Source organism: Zonotrichia albicollis, chromosome 6 (genome assembly GCF_047830755.1).
Source record: "Zonotrichia albicollis isolate bZonAlb1 chromosome 6, bZonAlb1.hap1, whole genome shotgun sequence".
NCBI classification, from domain to species: Eukaryota; Metazoa; Chordata; class Aves; order Passeriformes; family Passerellidae; genus Zonotrichia; species Zonotrichia albicollis.
The window spans coordinates 53,462,708-53,484,804 of record NC_133824.1 but is presented as its reverse complement, the minus strand read 5'-3'; the positions used below and the strand labels follow the sequence as shown (position 1 = coordinate 53,484,804).

General features: G+C 39.9%; 1 protein-coding gene across 5 annotated transcripts in view; it reads right to left on the bottom strand.

Annotated features, from left to right (window-relative positions):
- Positions 1 to 2,014: 2,014 nt before the first annotated feature.
- The window catches only part of KIAA1549L (KIAA1549 like), a 134,691-nt gene continuing 114,608 nt past the window's right edge, over positions 2,015 to 22,097 (bottom strand). For 4 of the 5 annotated variants that reach the window (XM_074543819.1, XM_074543816.1, XM_074543817.1 and 1 more), the window contains exons 17-21: positions 21,432 to 21,779; positions 14,015 to 14,112; positions 13,076 to 13,221; positions 9,152 to 9,300; positions 2,015 to 5,664 (exon numbers count right to left, since the gene is read on the bottom strand). In XM_074543819.1, coding sequence (XP_074399920.1) covers positions 5,383 to 5,664; positions 9,152 to 9,300; positions 13,076 to 13,221; positions 14,015 to 14,112; positions 21,432 to 21,779 — 1,023 coding nt within the window. In that variant the 3' untranslated portion in view covers positions 2,015 to 5,382. The remainder of the gene's footprint in view (positions 5,665 to 9,151; positions 9,301 to 13,075; positions 13,222 to 14,014; positions 14,113 to 21,431; positions 21,780 to 22,097) is intronic. The other variant, XM_074543818.1, reaches the window with a different exon arrangement.

Genomic DNA, 22,097 nt, shown 5'->3' with positions numbered 1-22,097 from the left:
ACAGAAATGCTCTGGGCTCCAGTGAAGAGGGAATACTCTGGAAGAGAAATTCACCTCCTCTCTAAATATTGCACTCAGTGTAATCATCTTTCTTTGTGATTTACAGTCCTTTGCACCCATTATTGCCCAGTGGCTAAAATGTGAATTTCTAAAGTTACAAAATTATTTACAGACTGCAATATAGTAACAACTTACTCCTTGGTTATGAATTGAGTGTGGAAAATTCATGAAGTCAAACTTCCTAAAACAAGAATTATTTTTAACAAATTCAAAAAAAAGAAAAAGAAAATCAAACTCCTGAAACACCTCTTCATGACACTTGTAATTATTGCAACACATCAATGATACATTTGACCACCTAACTATTTAAAGCCCATTTCTCCTCTTCCATGAGCTTCATAACAGAACAACTCTGAGATTTATCTCTTCATTACTACCTCTCTACCCCTTAAGGAACCTGAAATGGATGGGGAAAAATTGATGGACAAATAGAACTAGTTTTGAAAAAATATTTAAATATTTTTTGACACACAGATATATAGATACGCATGAATATGATACCTTATTCATCAGAATATGGTCTTAAAGCGATTTTAAAAGCATGAAATATTATATGATTTGGGGGCATTTCAACTATTTTTAAAATCAGCACCTAAACCACTTTGTGCAATGCAGTTATTCTCAGGAGAGGATCTGCAGTATTGACCAGCTTTGCCTTTATGACTTGGTCATCTTGAAAGATTTTTAAAGAGCAAGTCAGTCGGCAATTTCTTTACTTATCTATACATAAATCTCATTTCCACAAGTTGAGTTTTGCATTATTTATTTCTGAGAGAAAGGCAAAAGTTCAAAAAAAGCATTCTCAGAGAGTATTCTTCTCCTTAAAAAATGAGAAGAAAAAAATAAAAAACCTTTGAATTCTTTTGATAAACAAAAAAGAAATCTGCTGCTCATTCCTGGAGTTAAAAATTAACCCATGAAGGGAAAGCTGCATTTTCTAGTATGTGTGAGCAACGTGCAAGATCCCTGTCCCTCTGCCATTTCATGTCAGTGTGGGCTGGGAAGCCACTGGGATTTGTTAGTGTATAAGAAATTCAAGAGCAGGACAATAACTGGTTGGACACAGAGTTTGGAACTGCTGGGATGTGCACAGGATGAACAGGGGCAGCAAAATGCAGTGAGCTCAGAAAACTTGCTGCTTTCAAGCTCCCTCTGACTTCTAGAGGCTGGCAGTCAGCTCTTACACTGGCAATGCAGGGCTAAAAAAATACATTAAATGTCATTAATTCATTAGCAATCAGACATCTTGAAATGTAATGGAAACTGTGGTCAGCTTGGTACATATCAGCCCTTAAACAAAACAATTCTGTCACTCAGAATTGTTGCATTTTCTACCTGCCTCTCATTTTTACCTCACACTTCTTATGTGTCTCTTTCAAAGAGAGTCTGAAAAAGAAATGATCACAGCTTAAGATAATACCCTCATTTCTATATACAGGGCTTGCATGCACCTCTATCAAGTTCTACTCATAGTATTATGACATAAAAATATTACTCATATTTCCAGACTGAGTGCTAGAGTTTCCAACACAGATCATATGTCAAGAAATGACTCTCAACAAGTCAAGACATTACTGCCAACAAGTTCCCTTTTATCCTTTTACTGTTCTACTGATGCTAATAAATGTCACAAGCGTTTTTCCAAGTGAAAGTGGTCAGGACACACAAACCAAGAAGGAATTTTTTTGTTGTTTCATTTGCAACTGTTTCTACTGATGATTTACAAATCTGAAGACAGACAGTGGTCAGAACATCAAGATTTTGTGTGCACAGTAAACAGTACTTTCACCTGAACATTTAACATATCTTTAAAGAAAATTGGGGCATTGAGTAGAAAAAACTAAATTACTACTTTTTTCTCAGTAAAAATGGCATGGATATATCTGGACAAGATTATCACTTTAAACACAAATTCTTTCTTCTTTGAAATCAGTATTGAAAAACTATATTGTACTCATAGCCATACAAAATGTTTATTATATTACAAATTATTTGTACACTATATTTTCACTTTATCATTGCTTTGTGCTCAGACAGTATAAATATTACAGCATGATTTTTCTTTCCCAGCAATGTCCTGTCTTGATATAATCTGACTTGATATTTAAAAAAAAAAAATCACAGAAACATATTACAAACAGGATAAAAAGGCATCATGAATGAAGAATGTAAGATGGTTTTCTGAATAAAGTGCACGACAATGGTTTCAGAGTGATGATTCAGGAAATATTCAGTAGACTGCACATCATCCATAATAATACCAAACAAAATAAATTTTGAATCTCTAACAGGTCTTCATCAGAAGTATGAAGAGTACTTTGTTTAACTATACTGAAATGGTTTTTCTTTCTAGAAGGCTATTTAAATGCTTTTGCTCAGGTGTTTTCCATTTTCTACAGACATCCAAACCCTGGGCATCTCTATATTTTCCAAAATTTTTAATTTCCAGTATGGCAAGATACAAAATCCATTGTGTAAAATGTATGAGACTTTACCCTCACACATTTTTAATAGAACTATTAAATTGCCACAATTTAAGAATGGGAACAGACTTACAAACAGAGTTAAGTGTCCAAAAGATGCTGTTTAAAACTGGAATGCCCTGCCTCCTGTGACTTTTTTGGGAATACACTGTTACATTTCCCTTCCCACCTCTATGGCTTCAGCGTGCTCATCCATGGGATCCTGGCTGCTTGCACAATTTCAGCTTCAGGAGAACTCTGCAAAACTGGCTGGAGAAATTTATTACACAGCACATTCACCCCCATTGCTTAGAAGGAGCCATTTCCTTGCAAAATTTCACTGGGCTACATAGAAGAATCATTCAAAAACTGCTAATAAAGCTGATGCAGAATGTGGCTGGCACAACCTGGTGTAGGTTTCACTTCCCAGGTTAGCCCAAGGCAGCTGTGAACTAGCTGAGGCTAAATAAAATCAGCTGCTCTTCCATTATGTCTGCACTCATGTTACAGTGATCCAACTGACTGAAAAATAAACAGAATTCTGTTTGAGGGATCTAGTGAAATTTGCTTTTATAGACAAAGCCCAATAGAGAAAATAAACCCTGCTGTCAGTGAGTGAAATTCCCACTGAAGCCAACCAGAACCTGTCTTTCTGTGGTAGCCTGAGTTTAGCCCAGTATTTTTCAGTTGTTATTCTTAAAGTGTGATGCTCTTAGCCAGCTATTCATTTAACCCAATTTGGCTGTGTTGTATTACACTGATAATATCAGCAGTACCTGGCTGACAGGTAACTGAGACAGCAGTCAGCCTTTATAGACTTGCATTTATATGAAAAATTGAGTTTCTTTGGTTGTTTAGTATCCAAGTCAACCAATTGTATATTTGTGTACTCCAGACATAGCATGTTTACACTGATCAGTAAAATTATCAGGGGTTTGTTCTTTCTTTTTTTTTTCTTTTTCCACTTAGTTTATGGAAATTTTCTGACTATAGCAGACTAGTCACTTATATAAATATACAGCAAATATATACATAGAAATTACAAAAATACATTTTATTTATATCTGATTTTAAATAATAAAAATGAAATTTCACATTTATTGAAAGATTAGCTAGCATTCCAAATGCTTCTGCAATATTCAAGGTATTGGAGCAGAGGATGTCTGTATATTCTAGGATAATTACGCATCACAGTCTCAGGGTTTATAGTATAATTATTAAGGGGAAAAATAGCTCTGCTTTAAAAGTTTGTGCTTCATCAATTTCTTCTTCTATCCCCTATTCTAGTCTTCTTTCTCCTTCTCTCAATTTACTGATGGCCAAAAAAGCTAAACCAAGTTCTCTTTCTCACATCAGTTAAGACCAAAGAAACTCAGAGAAATGAAATGATCAGACAAAATAGTAATTGAGGATAACTAAATAACCCACTGAAATGAAGGACATTACCTTTAACTCCAGTTGACATCAAACACGCCCAACACAACAAATTTTGCAACAACTTCAGTTCCTGAAGCTAATTGCTGAAGGAACTGAAAACAACTGTTCATATCTCCATCTAGTTTGTACAACTGCAAAATGTTAACTACTGTCCCATCCCAAGTGGTTTGATTTTCTTTTGGGATTGGATTCCTACCACAACGCAGTGTAACAATCAGTGACCCTTATCTTGCACAATATGAAGTCAACATCATTTCTGGCAATGCTCTCTTTTTCACAGAACATTCATATTTTTGTTAATCCATGTAGCTGTTAACTTATTTACATGTTAATATAGTAATTAGGTCCTCTACATTCAGAACTTCCTGGGTGCGCATTCACCGTGCCAGCGCAATCAAAATCAACTGCAGCTTCAGGTAGCACTTTCTGGCATCACTTTAGTAGATAGCATTGCTAAAGAAAGAGGGAAAAAAGCACTGTGTTGAACAGAGGTTTCCCTGTCCAAGCAGGTGTATTCATTTTTCCAGGTTGGAAGGATTTAAAGGTCTCAGGTTTACCAGCTTCACATGCATTCAGAGTGAAAAGCCCGATTATAGAGCAAACAGGAAAAACCTTTTTTCATTTATCTGGGAAGCTTTTAGCACCAATATCCTTTGCTGGCTCTTCATGCATTGTATTCTTTCACGCTGAAAAAAAAATCTCCTCCATAATTCATCAGTGGCACTGAATGACAAGGTAGCCACCAATCATGGAAATGTCATTCACCTTCTCTACAGTCCTCTCTTCTTTCACTTCTTTGCACTGTTAATAGGATGAAGAGACTCTGAGCTATGTACAGGACTTTTATTTGTATTACTTAATTGTGTTGAATTCTTTTGGTTTGAATACAGTGGCTGGGATGAAAAGGCTGAAATGACTCTGCATTGCTGAAATCAGCACCCCTTATACAATGTCCCACAGCAAACAATTAACACGGCCACTGCCACGCCAGCCGTGGCCTCCAGCAAACCCTGTTCTGCAGGTTTTTTCTTCTCTTATCAAAGTTTTGGCATGCAGAAGTTATTTTCAGCAGCTCTGCCTCTGGGCCCGTAAATGGAACTTCTTGTGGCACAGACATGTTCAGCAGCATCTTTAGTGAGGATGGGTCATAATACGAGAGCAAAGTGACAAACAATTGCATATGGTTGATCTCATCAGTATGAAACAGTTTCCTGGCAGCTTTTCCTTAGCTGGAAAGCAGAATTTCATGTCTTCAGAGCCCTGTTGCTCTGCTTTAAGTCATTTCATAGTGTTGACTTTTCAGACAGATTAAAACGCCATCGCTTTGGCACAATTCACAGAAAGTTTGCTGCCGAAAACTAAAGGAGCTGCTTTCTTGGCTTCCCCAGGTCACACGACACAAACACCGTGCACAGAAGATACATTAGACCTGGAACTCAAACATATCTGTCTGCTTCTTGGCCAGCTTGGCCACTTCTTCCCTTATTGCCTTGACAAGGGCAGCCGTGGAGATGTTGGTGAGCGGCGCGTCCGAGGGGTCGTTGTCGGCCAGGCTGTGCTGGGAGGCGGCGGCGGAGGCCAGCGGGGCCTGCTCCAGGCTGGGGTGCAGGCTGCCCTGCTGGCTGTACTGCCGGGGCAGCCTCGAGGGCGAGTTGTGCTGGTAGCGGGGCCTCGGGTAAGCCTCGATGTAGCCAGGCAGGGGCACCTGCGGGGAATTGGAATTGCACAGGGTTATGCGGAACAATCGATCCGCCAGCGACCGCAAACCTCCCTGGGGCAGAGGTGAGAGAGAGAGCACCAAAGGAAGGGAATGCAAACCTCAGAATTAATTCCCAGCTTCTGGGTGACCCCAATGTCTGGGAATGATTGGCATCTGACTCCATGGTTCAGAAGACTGAAATATTGCCTTATTAAAACTATATTCTACCACATTATACTATTCTAAAGAGATACTATGCTGAAGAGATACTAAAAAAGAACCCATGACTGTCTCCAGTCAGGACACAACTTGGACCTAATAGGCCAATTAATATAAACAACCATCACCAGAATCCAATTAAGAACGCACTCTCAGTAAGCAATCTCCATAACACATTCCACATTTGCAAAAACAACAGAAGCAGGGAATAGAGATAAGAATTGTTTTCTCTTCTTCTCTCTGTGCTTCTCCAGGAAAAATCCTGGGAGAGAGAATTATGTCTCCCCCTGTTCAGAGAATGTGAATGCCACATGCTTCTGCCTACACATGCCTGTCTTGGCATGTGCCATTTATGCACATCCCAGCTGTGGCAGCAGAAACATCTGCTTGTCCTCATTTATCATCACCTCCAAAAGTCCAAGGGAAAAGGTTTTTCTGGAAGGGAGCTCTCTGCTTAGCAAACACTTTGGTTTTAAACAAACAGCATGATTTTAGTACACCAGAAACCTGTAACAGAAAAGCAGTTTTCTGATTTCTAGCTAATCCAAGCCAGCCAAGTGTCTGGCCTCACTGGTCCTAACAGAAACTCACTAGATCCAGACACCAGGGATAAGCTCAGGTATGCCAGCTCGGAAATTCAAGGCCCAAAGGGATGTTTGACTGCTCAGAAGTGTCAGGATTTCTGGCCATGTCTAACAGAATTACATGAGGGATTAATAATTTTTGTAACTCCACAGATTTACAAGCCCCATGTTAGCTAAAACTAAAACAATAACATAGGCCCTTAAGTCACAGTGAGAGATTAAATATCTTTCACGAGTCTTTTTGGCACTCAGAAGATTTTAATGCATCAAATAAAAATCAATATTTATGATTTCCAAAAGTCTATAAAATGGGAATCTACAGGCCTTAATTTTGAAGAAGGCTTTATGCCTGAAGCTTGACCTCTACACAGCCTTGGGTATCCATCAAATGCTGAAGAGAATGTCAAACATGTTCACTCTGGTGTGATGAGACAAATGTAGGAAGCAGGTATGGTATGAAAGTGATCATTAGATGTAGGCACCTCTGTTTAGTTTACAACAGGCTCTTCAAAAGGTGATTGTACCAGAACAACATGTGATCACACCACTAGAGGCCACCAAGTTACTGTTTTCACTAAGCATTATCCAGCAGCTGGGAAAATAATTGTTTTGTGGACACAGTTTCATTGTCCCACGGAACTTAGTGTTTCAATGCTTACCATTTGTCTCAGAGAATAATATATTACAGTAATTGTGCTTATAAAATAGTTCCTTGTTGTAAAATCTCCTGTTTCCTCCCTTGTTTACAGTCTAGGTTAGCAGAAATGTGTGGAAAATGAAGAATCTTATAGATATTTAGCCTCTGTTCTCAATAATTTTAAGAAAATCTTGGAAGTGTGATCAAGCTATAATCTAAAGGCTCAAAAACTAATACATGTCCAGAAATTCAAGCCCAGAGTATTAGTGAGAAAATCTGAGCATTACTTCAGATCTTTATGCTATTCACTTTTATTCAGGCTTTTTGACTGTGCTATATTGCTAATGCTCTTACTAGCTCCTCTAGTTATGATTTTCAAATAAAGACAATTTCCTGACAGATTTGCAAATTCATTATAGAAACTGCAGTAGTTTCTACATTTTTAACCCTTCTGCAAAGCCACTGGAGGGCTGAAATTTTGACCAGCAAGGAATTGTTAAAGCTCTGCCATGGGTAAGTGAAAAGGGACATTTGTTTCCTCTGAGCTCTATATTGCCATGGTTATTTTTCTGACAGTTTTTTACATCCCTCTTCATTCCTCTTTCCCTGAAGGAAACCCACAACAGGTTTATACTCTTCACTTTCCAGAGGAAGGAGCTGGGGGCTGGAGACTTGGTTTGCAGTTTTGACCCATTTGTTTCAGTCTCCACTTTTGACAAGTGATACCTGACTATTTCCACAGAACTACAATCAAGAGTAGGGATACAGAAGGGAGAATGAATGGGAAACAAGTAAAATTTCCTTATTTGTTTCATGGCTTTTTCCCTTAGAGAAAAAGTTCAAAATCGTTGCTAAGATACAATGGGCCTCCTGGATTTAAGATGTAAGAAGGGTTAAAAACACACATAAAACAAATAAGTAAACAAACAAAAAAAAACCCACCAAAACAACAAAGGAAAATAAAGCTTTTCATGCTTTAAAAGGCAGCTCTGAGAAGGAAATTTATACCAGAGCATCACAAGCCTCCAGGTGTCAGGGGCACATCAGCAGGTGTGCTTAGCTTACAAATGAACAGCTTTATTTTTTTTTCCTGACAGTTCAGCCTTCAAATTCAGACTTGCACCTCAAAGTCATACTGACTTGTTTTCCTCACAGGCATTGGGAGCAGTAATAAAGAGTGAACAACAAAAAAAGCTGCCCCCAGGAACATTTATATGACTGTGTTGTCTGCTGCTTATCTGCTCAAAGCCAACTTAGATTTCAACTGCAATTCATTAAAATGTTCTGTTGACGATTTGCACAAGGAAATTGAATCTGTCTTCCAGGTTTTTTAGCCAGAGTGGTTCTGCATAGATACCAGATATGAGCTCAAGCAGAAGAATTTATCTTTTTTTCCCTTGTGTAAAAAAAGCCCTACATTTGAGAAATTGTTTCAAACATGATAAACTACTACAATTCATTTTAGGATGTTTCAACTTCAATTCTTTGAAATGTAGGTTTACTTTGGGCTAAAAATTACATCTGTTCCAGTCTGGGATTGTGCAATTAATTATTTAATTTATGATCTGTCACTGCAGCCTTTGGGAGGATTTGAAACACTGCACAGCAGGGCTGCAGCAGTGCTGGAAGGTAATATTTGGGAGCTAGGCTGTCTTGAGAAAAGCCTCCAGGAGGGTAAGATGCTTCTCCAACTTTCAGACAGCTCAGGACTGTCTTGAGAGGCAGCATCTCCTTTTCCTGACACGTGTCTATCTAAAAATCTAACCTTTCTCAGGAAAGGAAAATGACATCTAACCCACCAACTTAAACAGGTGCCAAGCCCTAACCTAGTGAAGGATTCCACCCTCTAAAGATCTTGCCCACAGTTCCTGCTTGAACAGCTGAAGTATCTACGTCTAAGCCATCTCTTATGGCTTTTCACTACTAGAGATTATTCCCATTCAAGGAAAAATTATCCTTTTCTGCTTCTTTGTCGACCAGTGAAGAATTGCTGAAAATCCCTCCTGTGCAAAACACATAAAAAACAGGTGGTTAGAAAAGCAAGGATGCTTACAGAGTCTGCCCACTGCCCTGGCAACTCATTCTCTCCAGCATAGGGCATCCAGGCTTGGTTCCTGTAGGCAGTGGGAGGAGTTGGGATGAAGTAGCCCGTGAAGCCAGGTCGGTTTGCTGGAATGGCAAACACTGCTGGTACTGTATTTCCTGGCAAAGACAAAAACAGTAGGCATCATTAATAGCTGAGATTTTCCTTTGTAAATCAGATTATAGCGCTTATGAAATAGGGACTTCATGCTTGTTTGTTGGGGGTTTTTTTGTCTGGGGCTTTGGGTTTGGTTTGTTTTGTTGTTATGGTATTTTTTGCCCTACCATCTGACTACTGCAACTTCATAATGCTGGGAAATACTGGAGAAGGCAAAATTTGCAGTTGTCCTCATAACCAGGTACAGCCTTCAGCTAAAGAGTCCCTAGGATTTGATCCTTGTAACAAATGATCTTTGTCAAAACTTTGACTCATTGGAGAAAAGGATTTTTTCCCTTAAGTTTGCCTCCTTGTATTCAATTTTCAGCTGTTATTACGATGGGTTTCAGTGTAATGCACCTCTCTTTTCACTGTTTACCCAGTCTTTCATGATATCTATATTATTAATATTATGATTAATACCTATATTGTATTATATGCAGGTAAAAAACCTACAAAAATGAGTGACTGATATGTTTAACAGGCTGTACTCTCAACAATTCCATCATAAAACTTCAATGCTTCTGTAAAAAATACCAAGGTTCTACCCGTCCAGTTCCTTTCCCAAGAGCAGTCTATGGCTGCCATAAATGACACAGCTACAACTCAAAGAAATATTTTGTGATTATTTCCAAATCTGGCTTATCACCTCTTGATTAAGATGCATGCCATAGGAATATCCAGGAAGCCTCCTGGATTAAAATCCCACTTTCACATTCCAATTTGTGTGGAAGGAGCCAGAGTTTTCAGCCAAATCTCTGGGTAGGGTCACATCTGCTTTCAGGGAAGATTGATTCCTGTGGCCCAGGAATTGCAGAGAACAATTTGCTACAGAGATAATCCACTGGACTGTCTGGATGACCAGCATCCTAATGTGCATATTTCCCTTGAGATATTCTTGATATATTCCCTTTGCTATCATAACTCTGAGTATTTTCCTAGTTAAAAATAGACTACAAACAACTTTCTTGCCCAGTCAAGTCTTCCTTCCTCTAGTGTCTATTTACATGCAAAGACAGACTCCAGCAGTGAATCACCAACATCACACTGAGGGCATGAAATCCTCAGCCCTAAATCCTGGATGGGACAGCTGCATATCCTCTTCATCAGTTATTAGATTTTCAGTTTATTCAGTTATATTACGTGGACATGTATTTTACTTTTCAGATAGCAAAAATAACATCATTTACATGAAAGCAGAAGGGCAGGAAACCCTTTAAAACCACAACAAAGTACAACTCCAGCATTTTCACTGAGGAATGGAAGCACAGTAGCATTACACAGCTGGGCAGATTCTCTATAGTAGAATTAATGCAGAGAAAATAAAATTTCTCCCCCTTCCAACTGCACATCATTTGAATATTGCTGCTAATTGCTCTCAGTAGCTATGATACCACTATGCTGACAAAATCACAAAGACATGGGAAGGCCCATGAAATTCATATGGAGTATAATTGAATTAGCATCAATTACTGACTGCTTCAAATATCCATCCCCCAGAATCTCATTTACAGCCCTGGCACATTTTTTGTTCCTGAACAATCTACCAGAGGGTTATCCTGCCTACTCTGACAGATGCTGGGACATTGCATGGGCAGGTGCACAGAGACAGAAAGACTCCACCAGTGACATCCATCCCCAAAGCAGTCTCCATAAACCCAGATATTTACGGTTTCTCAATGACCTCCCATGCAGTCCCAGGCCAGAATTGCTATGGATGCAATCAGGACTAAAAGAAGAGGAGCAAAATATGGTTTTTAGCACATTTTTCTCCAGAGCAGAAACACACCACCTCTATCCCAATTCCTCCAGCCCCATGGTTTGGAGGAGGGTGGGCTAAGAGAACAGGCGTGGTCAATCATTTGTCCTTCCAGGTAATAAAGAGCACAAGGGCTGCTATTTTAAATGAGTTAGCAAGGCTGAAAAGGAGCATTCTTCATACATGTACAGAGTAGAAAATGCTGCTCCTGTACATGGCAAAGGGCTCCTACACTAAAACACTCTTTCTATTTAACCACAGCAAAAGAAGCTACTAAAAATGAATATTCAGTTGGCTGATATTATACCTTATCCTAAACCATTATTGCAACATCCTTATCTTAGAGCTGATGCTGGGCTGCATGAGAGTGAGATTGGGCATTAACATTCCAAACCAGCACCTGCAGCAATGTTTCTTCTTGTATTGAGGCTATAAAAACTTATTTTAATATCAGATTGTTAGAAATCTTGTATTACAATTGCCCATTTCTCACAAATGTCCTTGTCTTTACTTGCCTGTATTACAGCCTTTTGTAGCACCTGAAATATATGAAAGCTTCCTTCAACTACTCCCAGAATTATTCTGGCAAACTCCACAATGTACAGGAAGGTCATTTTGTCTTCTCTGAACTGCAGCCACCCTTCAGCAACACACAGTAATAAAATCTCCCCATCTCTGGATCCAATCAAAAAATGTATCCCAGAGATCCCATTACTGCACACATAAAGAAGAGGTCTAGGTAATGTGGCACATTTCATAGCTTGAAATGTTTTGAAATGGGAGGGTGAGCATCTGCTCCTTTCAGGTACTGCACCATGTGCAGAAGGAATGACAATTAAGTGGCAGCAGAATGGATCCTGCAAACCTACTCTGTTTAATTAATTGACAACTCATTTGCTTAGCCACATCATGATTCTCAGTCAGTGATGCCAAAGACAATGCAGATAACTCTCTATTACTTCTGAGGAAGCTAAAAAAGAATTTTTTTTCTGGAAGATTAACACAGCAATATCTAACAAACTACTAATTTCAAAGCTTTGAACTAATGGAAAATTCTTTTGAATATTGGAAGCTCTTTTCCATAACTCTTCAAGAAAACACATTTTGCCAATAAAAAGCCATCTGAAGTATTTTTTCCAGCTAAATATTTTCCAGACACCATCAAGTCTATCAGCTTCATCTATGATTAAATCAATTTATTTATAAACACATACACATATTCATATATAAATACCTATCAAAAGGACCAGGAACTGACTACTGGGACTTTTAGACCCAAAACAAGTTCTGGGCAGAAACTATAATCCCCTGAACAGGAAGGGTGAAGAGCTAACAGATTACCTTTGACTGTGCAATAGCACCACTGCTTTGTGTTTTGAAGGGAAGGGGCCATGTACCTTCAATTTGCCTTCCTCAGTAGCCCACTGTTGTGACAAGAGTAGGGATAAAGTTTCTCAAGAGGCAATCAGGAGCCTTAAAAAAGTTTTCAAGCACTTGGATCAGTATTCTTGACTGACAAAATATTGCAAGGATCTAACTCATTTCTCCCCCATTGCCTGTCTCTCCCACTTTGCTTGGTTGGTACAAAGTGGAACACAAAAAAGTCACACAGCTGTCCCAATACTGCAACTTATTTTGCTACCAACACCTTCTAGATCCTCCCTAAAAATTCTACTGGGTTTTGCTGTACAAATGAACAGTTTTACTGGGTTTTATCAATTCAGAGTTCTTGAACACAGAACATCTGGGACATTACTGCTGCATCCTACCTTCAGAAAAGGCCATTTCCTGGTGCTACTGCAGGATGAGTATTTTAGGATGCAGCTGGTGCTGCACTTACAAAGGGCTGCACCAGGAGAAACCCCACCTAATACAGTCTTTCTCCAAATAATCATCCTTATTTCCTATATCCCATACTTTCATTTCCATCCAAAATAACTCATAAGGCTCTCAAAGTTGAATCTGCCCAATTTTGTCACCTGAGTGAAAAGCAGATTGATCGAGTGGACCGACAGACATGGGAGCTCTGGAACCCGGTGCAAAAGGTGTCTGGTCATGGTGCTGGGCCTGATCTGCTCCACTGGACTCAGGTATTCTCACTTTGCTGCCAATATCTGATGTAGACCTGTGTGTTAAGAAAGAAAAATAATACAAATTTTTTGTTATTCTGACCTACAGATGTGATTTGTAGCCACATACACGCCTATCAGCTCCAGCAGGACAAGCCAGCGAGGAGCAAACTGCCCAACTTTGCTCTGGCATGACAGAAGCCTGGAGAGCAACTGCACAACAGAATTTTGGAGAAGTCTGGAGAAGTTTGCAAACAACTCTTTTAGCTTGCTCTTGGTTGCTCTTTTTACCAAAGCATCTTACAGGGCTTCTGCTTGCTGCTTCAAACAAATGCCTGTGAAACACAACACTAAAACCAGAGATTTACCATAAATTCTCCAGAGCTTTACCATAATTAATTCACCAGAGCTTTACCATAATTAATTCACCACCACAGTCTACAGACAGTCACAACAGTGCACATGACATGGTATCATACAGTAGGAGACCACTGTGGTAAATAACATTACTGTACTTGGGAAGTGCTGAGGTCTTTGGAAATGTTGCAATTTCAGGAAAGCAGGAGAATGAATGATGGTGTGAATTATCTGCCTCAATCCAGCACATCATTATGAGAGCTGAGGCAAAGAATGCTTTAAAACAAGAGCCTGCAGCTCCTAATTTTATTGACGCAGACTGGCTAACAGAAAACTCATTGTTATTAAATTTTGTGTTAAAATGAAACAAAACCAACATGCTTCTAATTTTAGGAATGTATCTTTTTAAGTGCTCCTTCAGGGTTTGCCCCAGTTTTTATTATGACAGTGGGTTTTAGAGACCATGCCTAAAATAAAACAAGAGATAAATACCTCCTGAGAGAGGCAACAGCCACAGGACCAGTTCTGGGAGGGACAGGAGGGGGAGGAGAACCCATTACCATCTCAGGAAGCTGAGAAAATCTATAAGCCTGTAACAGAAAAAAAATACATATTTTTTGAAACACCAGTAGGTCTCAGTCAAATTGAAAAACAAAACAAAACCAGAACTTAAATACTTGCTGTGTGTGCCAGTCAACTGGAAGCTAACTTTTTGTGGCATCAACAATAATTGTATGTATTTGGGAATTTCCAGTGCTTTGGTGATTTTTGAATGTGGAAGAAAACCTGAAAATTAGCTCAGAGACAAGATGAAGTCTAATCAAGATATAACATATTAAACACTGTCTCTGTGACATTTGTAGCTTGCTGGCAAAGCAGATCTGTTGTGATTATGTGAGATTCAACAACTGCTCAGGATCATGGGGAAAAGACCTGAGTATTTTCACATTCTCAAGGAAAAAAGTATTTCAAAGATTCAGAAAGAACCCTCAGAGCAGTGTGTACTGCAGTGAAGCTGCCTGTGAGCAACCCATATTTCAACCTCTTCCTTTCAGCCCTCAAGAGATAAAAAAAAAAATTTCCACAAAACCCCCCAAATTCTGTAACTTTCCAAAACAGCAACAAGGACCTCAAACAGTTCTGAAAAGGCAGACTGATCCAGAGGAACACCAGGCCCACCCACAAAATCACAAAATTAAGCAGCTTGCCTGCAGTAATTCTGAATTTTATCACCAATACATGTGAAGGAGGACTAATTATGTGCATGAAACTCAGGGCACCCCAGAAATGACATGAAGGACAAAATTTTCCTCCTAAATCCTTTGCACTGCTATAGATTAGAGGCTGTAATTTTTCAAATACACATAGAGGAAGGATATCTCACTAGATGCTTCACTACATCATGGGTGAGGGTTTTGTTTTCCTATTGCTTTTTGTTTTATTATTTAGTTGTGATTCTTTTTCTAGTTGTGGTTTGCATGACGATGATTCAAAGCAATGCATGGGAATAAAGATAAAATCAGAGGAATAACAAATAAAAAAATTGGGGAAGGCTGACCACTATTAAGACACTGGCATTTTGAAAAATTAAAAAGGGGTCCAGTGGTGGGACTTTGGCCCTCTAAACAAGAGGAATCTGGTTTACCTAGAGAAACTCCTCCACAAACAGCAGTGAAAGTTAAAAGCACATTAAAACACATGGGATGAGTCACACTCTGTCTCCTGCCCAGAGAAAGAGCCTACAGGATTTACATGATTATTTCAGACTTACCACCTACATTTAGATTGGAATTTGGCAATATAAATCCCACATTATATATCAGAAAAAGCTTTCTGTAATCATCTGGTAAAATTACACATTTAGACCATATTCCAAATGCCTTCATTCTCAAATACCTGCAAAACTAGGTCAACAAAAAGAAAAGGTAACTTATCAAATTGATTTTTGATGTGTCTCCAAGGGAAAAGCAGTACAGACCCAGCATCTTTCTGTCCTCTCACTGCTACCCCTTCTAAAACATGTTAAAAACCCTCAAAGGCATGTCTTTGAAAATAATTTTTTCTTGCATGCCACCTACAAATTCTCCTAATATTTACTTTCACCATGCTACCATGATACTTAAAGCATTTCTACATTTAAGTGGGAGGAAAAAAAGAAGTCTAAAAAGACACTGCTACATTTCTTAGCCAGGGGTCAGAAACACTTGATTTTTAATGAAAGAACTGTAAGGGAAAAACAAATGTTATTTGCATCAAAGAAAACCTCAATTATATTTCTCCTGATAGTGCTGGAAGTGGAATGGTCTGCAGTGCCTCTTCTGCATCTCAAAGGCTGGCAGAGCCCTCACAGGCTGCCTGAACTCTCCCTTCTGGCTCCAGGAGCCTTTCATCCCACATCTTGCTCTCAGCATGCATTTGTGCCAAGCATGAAATCTATTTTAATCCCCCTGTTTTAAAGGAACAGCACTTGGGATAATGTTTGGTAGTGGAAAGTGACTCCAGACAGTTTAGCAGGGTAGGCAGAGACTCAGATTTGGGTTTTCTCTTGTGTGCTGTGCTTTGGAAGAGGGACATCAAAGGAGGTATTAGGTATTTTAAGGGATCACAGTTCACAAATATGCTGTGACTTGCACTGGAAATTTTGAGGAAAAAAGTAAAATAGAAAATCTAAGCCTTTATTTTGCTGCTTACACGGAAGATGAGCAATTTTGAGTGAGTGGCAATATTTTGCTAATGGCTGGGCAGAGAGAATCCTGTTAAAGTGAAAAATCCTGTAAAAAGATCTGCTCCACCACGCTGAGGAACTGTTTGTCCAGCAGGGACAGGAGTCAGCCCTCATGGCCCTGAGATGCCACACACCAACCTGGTTGTGGGAGGGAACTCCAGAGAAATTTCTAGAGTTTCTCTAACCTGTTGGGGCATTAGTGTTTTCCTGCAGGCAACATATAAATGGGAAAGAAGTGTTCAGAAGCTAAATGAAGCCAAGGTTTTACCACAGATGCCTGTTAAAGATTTTTATGAGCCCTTAGGCTCTTGGCCAATGGGCCTGATTGTAGAATTAAAGTCACTTCACCACTGTGAAATGAGTCAGAGAGGAAAACAACAAACAGAAAACACAACCCAGCTGATTTCACAGATTTGCCTAATTTTACTCTTCAAATATTTATCTTTTTTAAATGATCTCTTGGTTTTTAGCAAAAGAAAAATCCAACCAGACAAAAACAAACAAACCAACCAAAAGCCCCAAAAAGAAAAAAAGAAAACAATCTTAAGAAGGAAAACATTCTGCATGGGTTCCAAACTCTATTTTATGAAAAATGAGAGAGTCTGTAACACAAAGGCTATAACAATCAGGCAGAGGCAATCCCCCTTGAGACCCAGGACAGACTGCACAGGTAGCAGAGAGCAGACCCCGTGCCTCCCTTTCAGTAAGAAATGCCAGTGAAGGAGACTGCTGTGGCTAGAACACTGACAATTTAAAAAGCAAACCAATAAATAACTTTTAAAAGTAAGAAGTGCAGTTTAGCAGCCATTGGGCCAAGGACAATAAATTGTCTGGAGGATAAAGTCCAGCCACTGGCAGACACCATTGTCTCCTACAACCCACGAGAGCCCAAGGTACCACTTGTCAGGATGGAGAAAAGAAAACTCACAGACTGGTTTGGAAGGCACCTTAAAGATTATCTAGGCCCAAGCTCCTTGCAACAGACAGGGACTCCTTCCACTGGACCTGGTTGTTCAAAGCCCCATCCAGCCTGGCCATGGATGGGCCACACACAACTTTTTGGGCAGCCTACTCCAGTGCCTCAGCACCCTCACAGTACAGAATTCCTTACCCACATCTAATCTAATCCTGCCCTCTCTCAGTTCAGAGTCATTCCCACTTTACTTGCCCTTGTAAAAAGCCCCTCTCTGTTGGAAATTTTTTCAGAAATGGCTTAGAAGGCAGCTGTGAGAAGCAAATTCTTACAGCCTGTTTCTGTAAACAGTAGAAGTTCTCAGGTTGTTTTTAATTACAAGTAAAAGTGACAAACATGAAGGCCTTGAGAACCTTGCATACCAGAGTTCTCAGGCAGCTTTCTCATAACAAGTAGATATTCTATCTTTGGCTGTTTTGGGAAAGTAAAAGTAAGTTTTGAGAACACAAATCTTGGTATTGGAAACAAAAGGAGGGGTTGGTGTGTTATCTCTGACCTATTGTGAGCTCGGGTTTTGCAATATGCATGAAGTAAATTAACACGGTTATAAAAAGTGACTGGTTGATCAATAAATCGGAGTCGATGCTGATCAAGGAAGATGGGTCGTCTCCCTCCACTTCAATACCTCTCCAGCTCTTTTGTAGCTCTTTTAGGTACTGGAAGGTGCTCTAAAATCTCCCTGGAGCTGTCTCTTCTCCAGGCTGAACAAACCCAAGCCTGTGTTCATAAGTCAGCACAAATTAACTAATGTCCAAAGCAGAAACTTTGCAGTTAGCTTTAAGGCTACATTTTCCTAGCACAAATATTTAAATATTTTTACCACTTTCCACTCACAGATTTGTCCTGAGTGAAAGTATTCTATGTTGCCTTCCTAATTACAGAAATATCCATCTCTTTACATCTCACCATAGGAATTAAAAGGCCAGTGTCCTTGCTAACTCATGGAATGATTTAACTTATTTGTTTATTAACTTGTTTATTACATTGCAATCCAGGAATAATGCAAATTTATTGATTTGGCTTTGCCTTTATAGCTGTCCTGCTTCATACTAAGCAGCTGTTACTGAAAGTGGCTGAATTTGGGTAAAATACTCCCACTTTACCCCTGCTAAATGAAGGGGAGCTCTGAGGACAGGGATGCTTTACCAGTCTCTCAGGCTCTAAGTTCTGGTCATCAGTGCCTGTTTGTGGTGCTGCCTCTCACCTTGGGACCCAGAGCTCTGTGACTCTCACTCCTCTTTCCTGAGCACTAAAGAGGAGATGGAAACTGGTCCAGCCTTGTGATGGGAGAGGGTTTTCTTCTCTGTTCTCAGCTCTCACTTGACTCAGCTGAGCACATTTCCAAAGCAAGTTTCCAAACAAGATCGACCAAGGCACGGAGGTGGTGGTTGGTGTCACACGTTCAACCCTTTACCTCCATCCTCCAGTCACAGCACACCAGCTGGGTGCCAAGGGCTCAGCCAAGTGTTACTCATCATGTTTTGGAAGCTCCAGAACAACAGGGAGAGTTTGCATTCCACTGGCTTTCCTCTGCCAGGAGAAGGCATGAGCCCCGTGTGGAGGAATCCTCTTTTCACAGGTCACCCAACAGGCAGGTTGGCAAACAGGCATTCCCTCACAAGAGCTACAGATAATTTCAGTATTAATGGCAGCACATCCAGAAAAACCTAAACAAACAAATAAAAAATACGCAGAATGCCTCAAAAGGGAGAAGAAAAAGGAGAAGGAAAAAAAAATGTGTGCACACTCTGGAGAGATTGATGGTGGGACTAGCCAAGAAGTTGATAACAAAAAAATAAAGATCCACAATTTGGAGGACACCAGGAGCGACACAGAACTAAAGAGTGGCTCTGGACCCCTCAGCACTTGCTCCATCTAAGCAGACAAAATGCCCTTGAATTTTCAAAGATGAAATTTTCATTTTCAAAATGCTCAGTGGTTTGAATTGTAACAGCATTGTTGATGTTGACTTCTAATTGCCACTCAGAACTGAATTTTAAGAAAGGGAAAAATTACTAATTATTGATTTACAGAGGCAACAAACATCCCAGTGCACAGGTACCTCTCATCCCCAAAGATGGGGATATTTTCAATTCCAACCCCCCATGCCCATGAGAACAAACCAGGAAATGGGGTGGTTGAAGCACAGTGCATATACATGAAACCGATATGCAGAAACTGTGAATTACCAGCCCTTATCCAAAGCCCAGCAGTCTGTGCCTATACTCATCTGTGGCAATCAACTATCTGCAGGGAATTCAACTATTTAACTCTGTCTTCAGAATGCCAGAAAGATAAGCAAAAGGTTCCAAACATGCAGATGATTTAGGAGAGTAATAAGTCTTAGAAAGACAACAGTGAATCATTCACCATGAGAAGAGTGGCTATTATATTTTTTTAAAAACCTCTCACCATATAATATTTTGAATTTCATTTAAGAAGGATTCTTTTAAGTGTCAAGGTAATTTGACTCCCTATTAGCTGTCTCTTAAGCTTTTAATCGAATTCTAACCATAAAAAATGATTATATGCTGTACGAATTTCATCGGACCAATTTCAAAGTGCCAGAAATAACCTAAGCATGATTTAAATAGCACCAACCTGAACCTTTGCAGGCAGTGCCACTGGCTTTCAGCTGTGTTCAGAATAGTTCAGAAGCAGCATCCCTTAATGTATTTTTTATGGTCAAGGAAGTCATGGTAAGGGTGATTTTGAACTGAGGACATTTTTCTGCATTATCCTCTTATTCTAGCCAGAGTGTTAGGGACTCAATTTGAAATATATTTTAAAAAAAATATTATGACCAAAAAAAGGCCTTAAAATGAACAATTTATCACATTGGCACTGTTAGATGGGCTATTTCTTATCTGGAAGCAATCACCTCTTGGTTTAATTTGTATCTGACACAAAAGAAAATATATTGTTGAGTTTCACATTACCATATGTGGGAATTCAGGGGCAGTTTCTCACGTGAGGGTGTGCACAGTGCTAGTGTCACTGCTGTCTAGACCCCTACAAAATTCCATTAACAATTTCCACCCTCAGGCTCAAGTTCCTAATCCATGTATTACTCTGCAAGGTGAGCTGCTTGAGGCTAGAAAACGAAGGATAAAGTCAGTTATAAGATCAGCTGAGACCTATGGAATTCAATCTTCTCTAGATTTCTTCTCTAGAGACCCAAGCTAATAGCTGTAGGTGCAAGATTGCCAATTACAGCCCACATTTCATGTTGCTCTTCAGTGCTGAACCTCCCCAGTGATGCAGAAGAGTTGGTGTTCCCTACCCAGATGTCACCATAGTTAATCCATAAAACCACATTGCTTCCTAATATTCATTACCTGAGCAGAAGGAGATGTGCAAACAAGTTTAGTGTGAGTTGTACAGCACTTCACTCTAAAAACTGAAAATGGAGTCATATTTCTCTCTCTACAAGGCTTTTTAAGGAAAAACTGTTTAATTAAGAAATTTTACGTCAAATATTTTTACTTTTACCTTAATAACTAAGTACCTGTGGTTCATAATGTGGACTTTTTAATCTAATTACATAATATTACTTAAGCCCATGAACAAGAAGGTGAAAAAGAAGGACTAGCTTCTAAAGGTCTATCTAGTCTTAAGGACCAGCCTTAAAACATCTATCTTGTTTTAAATATATTACTACATTCTAAAACTCTCAGTTTTCCACTATGTGATATTACACACTTCTATTCAAACAATACGCTTATAATCTTAGCTCTATCATTTAATTTTGGAAGCTTTCTCTACAGCTTCAGGTGAAACACAGTGTTCTCTTGGGGATCAGTGCCTATCAGTACAGAAAGTCTAAAATTCTCAGCAGCCAGGGTTCCAAGAGTTTGGGGTCTGTTGAACAGCCTATTTTAAATCTTCAGCCTATTCTGCAGCCAGTTCTTTTAAATCTTAGTACAACTAAGACAAGACAACCTTGCTGCTAAAATAGATACTGATAAAATAGAGTCAGTCATGGTGTACGTGTGTGGCTCATGGTGTATGTGTGTAGCCCAACTGCAAATCTAGGTTGGTGGCTAGGCAAGCACACATGTAGATGTGTATATATATATATACACATCACCCTACACATACTTATTTTCTGGTTTTAAGCACCTAAATGGGACTACTTTAAAAAAAAAACATGGCTCAGAACAGAAGCACCCTTCTGACATTACAGTGTGGCAAAGAGAAGCTCCACTTACGGGCCTTGGCAAGCTGTACTGGTACATTTCTGGCCTGTAGGTGGGCACCCACTGCACGCCCGCCCGCGGCCGGCTCATGGTGCCGGGGGCACTGGTCACCACCTCGGAGTAGGGCAGGTGTGGGGCCGAGCCGTAGGCGTCCTGCCGGGGCTGGCCCCCGTGGCCAGCAGAGGCCAGGCTGAAGGCCTCCTCCAGCAGCATGTGCATCTGCTGCCGCACCTCGTCGATGGACGGCTGCGAGCTCAGCGTCGACGTCTCCGAGTGGCCCTTGGCCTGACGGGCCCTGCCGTAATTCCGCGGCTCGTTGACGCGGTCAATGTTGGTTTCTTCTATGATTTCAGGCTCGGTCTGGTGGGGGGAATAGAAGTGGATGTCACAGGCCTTACACGTGCTTTGATAGCATTTATAAATAGCATTTGTGCCACTTGGACATTCTCAAACGCAGACATAACACACACAGATGTAACGCACACAGACGTAACACAGACGTAACACACACAGACATGACACACATGTAACACACACAGATGTACCACACACAGACGTTATACAGACGTAACACAGACGTAACGTGCACAAACATAACATGGACGTAACGCACATGGACATAAGGCACATGTAACACACGCGTAACGCACCCAGATGTAACATACACGTAACTTACGC